This window comes from Myotis lucifugus, unplaced genomic scaffold, assembly GCF_000147115.1.
Source record: "Myotis lucifugus unplaced genomic scaffold, Myoluc2.0 scaffold_227, whole genome shotgun sequence".
Taxonomy (NCBI): domain Eukaryota; kingdom Metazoa; phylum Chordata; class Mammalia; order Chiroptera; family Vespertilionidae; genus Myotis; species Myotis lucifugus.
Genome location: NW_005871275.1, coordinates 10,786 through 20,107, shown reverse-complemented (window position 1 = coordinate 20,107; position 9,322 = coordinate 10,786). Strand labels below are relative to the sequence as shown.

Here is a 9,322-nt window from a genome sequence, read left to right as displayed (position 1 = left end):
GAGGGTAATTTCCAGGATTTCTGACCAATGGCGCATGGTAACTGTTCACAGCAACAATGCCCACATTAGGGGTGGTAGCCCTTGTTCCAAGCCTGGACAAGAATATACTCTCTTGTTTACCACCCAATGAAACTTCAGGTGAACACTTCCTTTTTACACCCTAACAGTAGTGGGCCACGTCTCCACCAGTTTCACTGCTAAAAATTAGGTACCCTTAAAGAGACTTCTAGTGATTTGTGAGACCCAAGAGGTGTCTGAAGCTCAGCCTCCGCCATTATCACACGTCCATTTCTCCCTCCCCTGCTCCCAGCTAGCCCAGGTGGAAATCCTGGCCCGGCAGGTGGGGCCCTGGCAGGGACACAGGGCCCGTCTCCTGCTGCTCCCAGACCTCTGATGCCTGATGTTCAGGTGAGAGAAGATCTCTGGCTTCCACCAAGAGTTTTCTCCACACCCTGTAGCAAGTGGCTGTGCCCATGTTACTAAGCGAAAGAAGCCAGTCTGGAAAGACTCCATACTATAGGATTCCAACTACACGACATTCTGGAAAAGGCAAACTATAGGGACAATAAGAAAGATCAGTGGTTGACAGAGTTTAGTGTGGAGGGAGGGAGGGACAGGTGGAGCGCAGGGCATTTTTAGGCAGTGAAAATACTCTGTATGATACTGTAATGGTGGAGACATGACGTTATAAATCTGCCAAAACCCATAGCATGTGTAATACTGAGTTGGTAACTATGAATTTTAATTAATAATAGTGTATCAATTTTTTTAAATCCACAAATTTATTCTGGAAAAAGTCAAAAGTGAGCTATGTTCTTCCTAGCGGCTCCGGAGAGAATTTGTTTCCTTGCCCTTTCCAACCTCCAGAGGCACCTGCATCCTTTGGTTCCCAGTCCCCTTCCTCTGTCTGCAAAGCCAGCAGTGCAGCATCTTCAAATCTCCTTTTCTTTCTCCCTCTGCTTCTGTCCTCACATCTCCCATTGACTCTAATTACTTTGCCTCCCTCCTAGAAGGACCTCTGTAGCCCTATACTAGTATTTAGGGCTGACCTGGATAATCTAGAATAACCTCCCCATCTGGAACTTCTTAGCGTAAACACTTCTGCAAAGTTCCTTTTGCCATGTAAGGAACAGAGATTAGGACGTGGACATCTCTGGGGCCATTATTTAGCCAGCCTCAAGGACTGAGAGGCAGTGGGAAGAGATGGAGGAAAGGCCAGTGCAGGGGTTTGAGGGAGAGGAAGAAGAGGCTGTGACCATCAAGGTGACTAGGACTATCCCTGGGACCATCATAAGGCACAGAGACAAGACTAGCCAGCAGCTCAGATCCAAAGAAAAAGAAAAACCGTAGCTCTGTGCAACAATGAGAATGAAATATTTCTGGAAGTAATTTGTCACTTAGTCTGCCAAAAGAAAAAACCCCAAACAAATGCATTAAAAGTGTATATTAACAGAAGTTCCCAGTGGCTATCTCTGGAAGTGAGAATACAGGTAGCTTTACTTTTTAATTTTAGTTGCAGGCTCCAGAATTTCTGTCATGAATATGTATTACTTCATAGTCAGAAAAAGATATTTAAAATTTAATACAATTTTAAAACACAAAAGCATATTAGAAATGAGGCAGTGTTGGCACTGACAAAGGAGCTCTCCTTCTCACAGACTCTCAGACTAAGCATTTTCAGTGATGTTTCCTTTCTTTCTTTATGTCTTTGATTTTCTCATGAAATATCTTCCTCCTCTATTCAAAGTTTAGAGGGACTTGTAAAGGGGGAAAGGACATATGTGTTATGATTTTTTGTAGGCACCTCAGTGTCCTTAAATAGCAGCCAGGTTTGTTTTAATAGAGGATTAAACATGAAATATATACTTTGATGGAGAAATTCTTCATCCTACGGGACATGTCCAATTGAAATATACACATATGAACATCACATGACATGTACAAGGATGTTTATGATTTTATTCCTAATAGTCAAAACCAGAGAACAACCCCATGTAGATGAATAGAGGATGGATTTTAAAACTGTGGCATGTTCTACAATAGAATAGTACACAGCAATTAAAAAGGTAAAACCATACAGAAATCATGGTGAGTGAAAGAAGCCAGCACAATAGTATATGTGGTGTATGATTCCATTTATGTAAAGTTCAAACCCAGGTAAACCTAATCTATGGTGTTCGAATGTGGAATAGTGGTTCCCTTCTCCCCATGTGGATAATAGCTAGGAGCGGCAAGAAAAAGTCCAGTAAGGTTCTATTTCTCTCAGTGGTTAGATTTATCTGGTATCGCTTCATCACACTGTACACTTCTGAAATAGGCATCTTCTGCAATAATATTTACTGTAAGATAAAGAATTATTAAAACTTTAACTTTAAGCGTAGAGTCATGATTTATTCTCAGGCATGACACAGACCCTTGGCTGGGCAGAAGAACATATGGTCAATCTGATCCAGGTCAGAACACCAATTAAAACATAGAACGAAACTGACTAGTAATCATCACCTCAAGCAGGAAAGAAGCAGGCCAGTAGCATTTCGACACCATGGACACCAAGCAGTACTGGCTCGGGTTCTTGCTCCAGCCAGTAACCTGGGACCCCATGACGTATACATTCAATTACTAAGAAGAGTTAGGAGATGCAGGTACAGGGTGAAGTTGGCGAAGACACTGTGTAGATTAAGGTGGGCAAGAGCTTTTATTCTCACAAAGAGTAATTGTTAGCATAGGCTATGAAAATGCCAGATCATGCTCGAATGGTTTAGCTCAGTGATGGCGAACCTTTTGAGCTCTACGTGTCAGCATTTTGAAAAACCCTAACTTAACTCTGGTGCCGTGTCACATATAGAAATTTTTTTATATTTGCAACCATAGTAAAACAAAGACTTATATTTTTGATATTTATTTTATATATTTAAATGCCATTTAACAAAGAAAAATCAACCAAAAAAATGAGTTCGCGTGTCACCTCTGACACGCGTGTCATAGGTTCGCCATCACTGGTTTAGGTTTACAATTTCTTGCCAAAGTTATAAAAAAAAGTGACAGAAAAGATAAGTGATGAAAAGACAGTAAATGTCACATACTGAGGGCATCTGCTACAGTGTCCTGCAATGGTGGTAAATAAACTGAGAAGCAGCTTTGCAGACAGCTACTTCTTGACTGCATTACAGAAGGCCGTGAAAACCTGTCTTCCCACCACATTCGAAGCTGTAGAGGACACCCAGTCTCTCTCCGCCCTGTGTCCCACCTCACCTTTCCCTCTAGGGAAATGCCCATTCGGTGAAGTTCAGATGGAAACGCATTGCGGGACTCTATGCACAATCCGGGCCTGGCCACCGATTCATCCCATCCCATTAGCCACATGGCTGGTTCAGGGCTGGTTCAGGGCCCACCCCAGGCTGGCCGGTTCTTTGGGAATTCCTCTCACCAGCTAGGGAGATGTCTCAACATGCAAGCCAGGGGCTGCCTGGGCCGACTTGACGGCTGCATGGGAGATGCTTATCTAGGAGAAGACAGTTGGAGGCTGGCAAGGACAAGAAATAAGTCAGGCACAGGGACTGACCGGGAGTCTCAGCACACAGGTAGACATCTGTTCCTGCAGCTTCTCCTTCTTCTCTTTGAATCACTGTATGGGTCCTTCCCAGCCATGCCAGACAACACCCATGTTTTCTTAAGCTAGTTTGAATTGGATTTCTGCCCCTTGGCAACCAAAGTCCGAACAAATACACAATGAACATAGGCATAGGAGTACAGTAAAGCTGGCATTCTTTTAGTTACAAGTAATCATTCAAGGGGAAGGGGAACAGCAGGACTGAATGCACAGCTACTAGTAACTGCCCTGTTTCTTCCTTAAACTCTTTCCAGGTTTCACTGCAGAAACACACATACCGCTGCCACCCACCTCATTACCTTTCCACTTCCCCAACCCTCAGTTCTTTGTTCCTTTCTTATTTCCAAAGACATTAAACAGGGAATAAATTTCACTACTGGAAGCTCTGTAGGTCAGGGCCTGTGTCAGTGTTATCAACTAGAAGAGTGTCTGGCTGATGCTTTCCCTAAACTGCCTGCCGATGTGAGGCTCCCAAAGTGTTGGCCGGTAGTTTGGACTGCAGCAGGCTGCAACTGCTGGGTGTATTTTAAACAACTATTTTTCATCACTATTTCCTACAGGTGCTTTGATTCATCACATAGCACTGGAGAGGAAGATGCACACCCCTTTATTACAGCATTTGCTGCCTGGTGTCATTGTGGTTTTATGTGTCTGTCACCACCAGACCATACATATGTCTATGAGTAGAGAGACCCCATCTTACTGAATTGGCACGCTCAGCATTAGCATGGTTCCCCACACGTACAGGTGTCTGATGACTCCCCATCAGGTACAAGCGATTCTTAAAACTCCATAGAACCTTGCTCTCCAAGTGTGGTCCATGGACCAGCATCATTATGATCACTGGGAGAGAGGGCTGCAAACGCAGAATCTGGGCCCCACCCCCAAACTACTGATTTGTAGTTGAGAACTGGCATGCAGGGAGAGGAGACCTGAAGAGATCTTGCAGAGGCTAGAGTTGATTGATGGGTGAGGAGAAGGGAGAAGGGGATGTTAAGGCAGATGAGCCTGCAAGGCTGGGGTAAGAAATGACAGTGAGCACCAGGGGAAGGCAGGGCGGCCAGAGGAAAACAGGAGGAGTTCTGGGGTCCTGTGTCCTGCAGACCATCTCCACTGTACAGGAGCCCTTCAGTGAGTGTGAAGAAAGGTAGTTGGAAAAACCTTCGCTGCTGACAGGGGAAGACCAGAACATCATGCCTTTTCCTTCTCCCATCTTTAAACTGGGAACTCGTCTTTAAATTCAAGATCTATTAGGTGCCTGGTTTTTTGTACCCAGAGGAGAAATAGGCTCATAAGAGCAGCCCACTATCGGGTTCTTAATTTTAGAACCTATTGATGTGTTAAAATGGAAAAATAAATTAACACTGTTACTCCAGTGCCGAAATGAATTGGTTTGGGGCCAGCATCTGCAGGAAGCTTCTGCAGGAACTCAGTAAATGATTTCTACCCGAAAACACAGCTCAAGGAGCACTTAATAAGTGCAATTTGATACTAATGATGAGTTCCATGGCTGCACCCTATATCCAGTTCAGCCAGTGTTCCGGGGAACAGTAATTAATGAACCAGGTCCAGGACACACTTACGAAGGAGACCCCTTTGGAATGGGGATGCAATGTGGTGGAGGGCAATTCTAGAACAGGCGACCGCGCATTTTGCTGCTTTAAGCTCTGCCCGCCCCCCCCCCCCCCCTCCTGGGCACCCCAAACGCTGCTGTGAATCCTGAGTACCACCCTAAGCAATTCTTTTGACCAGGAATGTAGGTAGCAGTTTAGGGAAAGGCGGGGAGAAGTGGCCTCTGGAGACCGGGACTCTCTAGGGAGACCTCAGGAATGAAATAGGTCACGCGGCTCCCAGGCTGCGCTCCCTCGCCCCCGCCCGCCCGGTGCGTGCAAGCCTGGGACGCCAGCGGGAGTGGGATGCGGGCGGCAGGCAGGGAGGATGAGGGTGCATTTCTCGACCTCCAGCTTCTCTCCCTCCCTGAGGCGGTGCGGGGCTCTCGCCGCATGGGGTACGCGCCTCCTGCCCGTGGGGTCGCGCGCCGGCATCCCGGGCTCCGGTGTGCGGGAGCGCGCAGTGCGGGCGCGGGGCCGGGCGCACGCGCGTGCGGGGCGCATTGAGCCCGGCCGGCGGGTGGGGAGGCCGGACGCGCAAGCCCAGCTGCACGCTCACCTGGCGCCCGCTGCTCACCTGGCGCCGAGCGCGCCCCCGGCCTCCCGGCTCCTCCCACGGCCGCCGCCCCGCGCCGCCGCCGGCCACCTGCGACCCGAGCCGCCGCGCGCCGCGGACGCACCGGAGGAGCCCCCTCGGCCTGCGCGCGCCAAGGTGACCCCCCGGACGACCCTCGCCCCCGCGGGCCGCGGGCCCAGCGCCCTCTCTGTCCCCGTCGCGTCCGCCGCCCGTCCCTGCCGCTAGGGGAGTGGCTGCAGAATCTGAGCATCAGTCGGCCGGTCTGTCTGTCTGTCTGCCTGTCTCCACACCTCCAGTGCACTCACCGGCCTTTTGTGCACGTGGGGGAAGCCCGGACCCCTCTTTGTTCTGGCTGGGGGTGTGGATGAGTGTGTGCACGCGCGCCGGGGATATATTTTAGAGGGTGGGAGCTCCGTGGAATCGGACGACTTATAAATTCCATCGGGATGACCCAGGCTCTGGACTGTGGCTGCGGCCGGCGTGCGGTGCTCCGGCGGCCAGATGGCAAGTAGCTGCGCGTTCTGGGCTGCGGGAGAGGATGGAGTGTGTCCCCCGCACTTCGGCACACAGACCGCGCCGCCCCTGGGGGCCTGCCTCACTGGCAGCCGTGTTTTGAGGTCCTTTCCTGTGCTTTCCCCAGTGCCACACGGCATTTTTCATAGTGAGTCTTAAATCACGGAGACTTTGGCTTTTGTTTTATTTCGTAACAGTTTGTCATTCACGAAGCTTGTGGCATCTGCTAGCGGTGTTTGAAGAGGGGCTGGCTGTCTTTTTGTGTAGTTCTGCATGATCTTGGACTGTCCCCCTGCTGTGCCTGTCCATTAAAAGACTGTCTTTTTGTTGAAGAGGACGGGGTTAAAATGACCGGAGACCCGCAGGCCAATCTCAGCGGCTTGCTCCGGGGTTACTTAGATGCGGGTGCTCCTGTGGAGAACGCCTCCGCTGCCGTCTCCTCCCAGGTTCCCGCTGTGGAGCCAGAGCCGGAGCTCGTGGTGAACCCCTGGGACATTGTCCTGTGTACCTCAGGAACTCTCATCTCCTGTGAAAATGCCATCGTGGTCCTTATCATCTTCCACAACCCCAGCCTCCGAGCGCCCATGTTCCTGCTGATCGGCAGCCTGGCTCTGGCAGACCTGCTGGCCGGCGTCGGACTCATCATCAATTTTGTGTTTGCCTACCTGCTTCAGTCGGAAGCCACCAGGCTGGTCACCATTGGCCTCATTGTCGCCTCTTTCTCTGCCTCTGTCTGCAGCTTGCTGGCCATCACCGTGGACCGCTATCTCTCCCTGTATTACGCTCTGACATACCATTCGGAGAGGACAGTCACGTTTACCTATGTCATGCTTATCATGCTCTGGGGGACCTCCATCTGCCTGGGACTGCTGCCCATCCTGGGCTGGAACTGCCTCCGGGACGAGTCCACCTGCAGTGTGGTCAGACCTCTCACCAAGAACAACACGGCCATCCTCTCCATCTCCTTCCTCTTCATGTTCGCGCTCATGCTTCAGCTCTACATCCAGATCTGCAAGATCGTCATGAGGCACGCCCACCAGATAGCCCTGCAGCACCACTTCCTGGCCACCTCGCACTATGTGACCACCCGGAAAGGGGTCTCCACCCTGGCCATCATCCTGGGGACCTTTGCTGCTTGCTGGATGCCTTTTACCCTCTATTCCTTGATAGCTGATTACACCTATCCCTCCATCTACACCTACGCCACCCTCCTGCCCGCCACCTACAATTCCATCATCAACCCTGTCATATACGCGTTCAGAAACCAAGAGATCCAGAAAGCCCTCTGCCTCATCTGCTGCGGCTGCATCCCATCCAGCCTCTCCCAGAGAACGCGGTCCCCCAGCGACGTGTAGCAGCCTTCCAATGACAGGATGCTGCCCACCCAATGCTGCATCTACCAAGCACTTCCACTGCCTGGCGACTGGTCCAGATGCTTTCCTTAGATTCTGTATGCGGGATTCTCTTTGGAGCCACAGAAACACTTAGCATTCGTGAAACTTTCATTCAGATCAGTTAAGTGATTGGAGTGAAAATAATGTTACCTGTGTTTTCACACTTTAAAAAAAATTGTTGAGGTCTTTGCTCAACGTTTTGTTGTTGTTTAGGAGTGGGGGATTTGTTTTATATTTTATTTGGAGGCAGGGTTTTTGCTTTATATTTTGTTTGGAAGGTTGATGGTGGGTCAAAAAGGAAGGGATTTGACAAGGCCATGATGTTCTAGAAAGTAAACTGGTTCCAGAATTTTTACCTGGACTTTAAAATAAAATGGAGTTATTGAGGAAAATGAAGTTACTCTTTCCAGACTTTTTTTTTTATATGTCAAGGTAGATTTTCAATACTACATGTATCTAACAGAATACAGTCTCTTTCATGCCAGTGAAAATATTTTACATGCTTTTGCTTGGAAGAAACCTGATTTTGTAAACATGAACTCAATAATAAGTTACCAGCACCGAAACTGTGAACCTGTTCTTATTCATCCTTTCTTTACTTTCAGCAGTTACTGTTGACAGGAATTACTCTGGTATTTCTATGAATGTTGTAACTCTTTCTGCATGGTTGCCTGTATTAGCTGGACCACTAGTTTCAAATGTTGTCATGTAAATCCAGAATCAAATGCGTCATTTTTCAACAAAGGTTTTTAATATGTCCTTTAAAAGTGAATTATGAAATTTGTTTTATTTACATAGGAAGTTGGATTCACCCTTGTAGTTTCTCAAGCTACAGTCTCATTGTTTTTAGGAAACAAAAAGAAAAAATTAATAACATCTCTTGAAAGTAGATTAAATATATTTCAGTATATTCTGAAATATAAATCAATGTAAAGCTATCACATAATATGAAAAACATCACTTTTTCCTATCTTCATCTAAGAATGAATTAAGTTATTCTTGATTGAGACAAATAGAATTAAATATTGTAGACCACATATTTCTGGTTTATATTATCAATGGTGTAAAATGCATTTGAAACAGGTGGTCTCCTTTTTTAATTATTACTTTTTTGTGTGTACATAGCACCCATATCTGATGGTGACATATCATATAAGTTCACCAGTGGCTATTCATGAAAAGTTAAGTTTCAACTTCTTTTTCTTCTTTTCACCAAAAAACCAACTTAAATGCAATAAAAACTGTATTGCCTGTTTTCAGAGAGCAAGAATTTCACGAGAATATTACACAGAAGAACTGATTTTAAACATATTATAAAATCATTGTGTCTGAGCATCATTTCTGTTAGCACAGACAGATGTTTGGGACACCTTCCCTCCACGGGCAGTGGACTTACAGCTGTGTCTACACAACCAGATGGCGATAAGACCAGTGTAAGAGCCCCTGGGGAATCATTAGCCTCATTGGTTCGTCCCCATGTTCTGCCCATGGTCTCAGGACCCTCTGGCTAACTGCATACTGATGCCATCTCTCCAGAGCCCCTTCTCATGTAGCACAAGTAGGAATAAATTCTCTACTCAGACCTGTGTCTCCTCCCTTAGGCTACTTGTGGAAGCAG

At 47.6% G+C, this 9,322-nt stretch overlaps 1 protein-coding gene across 1 annotated transcript; it reads left to right on the top strand.

Annotated features, from left to right (window-relative positions):
• Positions 1 to 5,754: 5,754 nt before the first annotated feature.
• GPR12 (G protein-coupled receptor 12) lies at positions 5,755 to 7,665 on the top strand. Its single transcript, XM_023762018.1, has 2 exons — positions 5,755 to 5,932; positions 6,644 to 7,665. The coding sequence occupies exon 2, from the start codon at positions 6,658 to 6,660 to the stop codon at positions 7,663 to 7,665; it is 1,008 nt and encodes a 335-aa protein (XP_023617786.1). The 5' UTR covers positions 5,755 to 5,932; positions 6,644 to 6,657.
• The last annotated feature ends 1,657 nt before the right edge of the window (positions 7,666 to 9,322 follow it).

What these genes read in the sequence shown, in the direction of transcription:
- GPR12 (XM_023762018.1), top strand. Translation starts at nt 6,658, where the DNA reads ATGACCGGAGACCCGCAGGCCAATCTCAGCGGCTTGCTCCGGGGTTAC.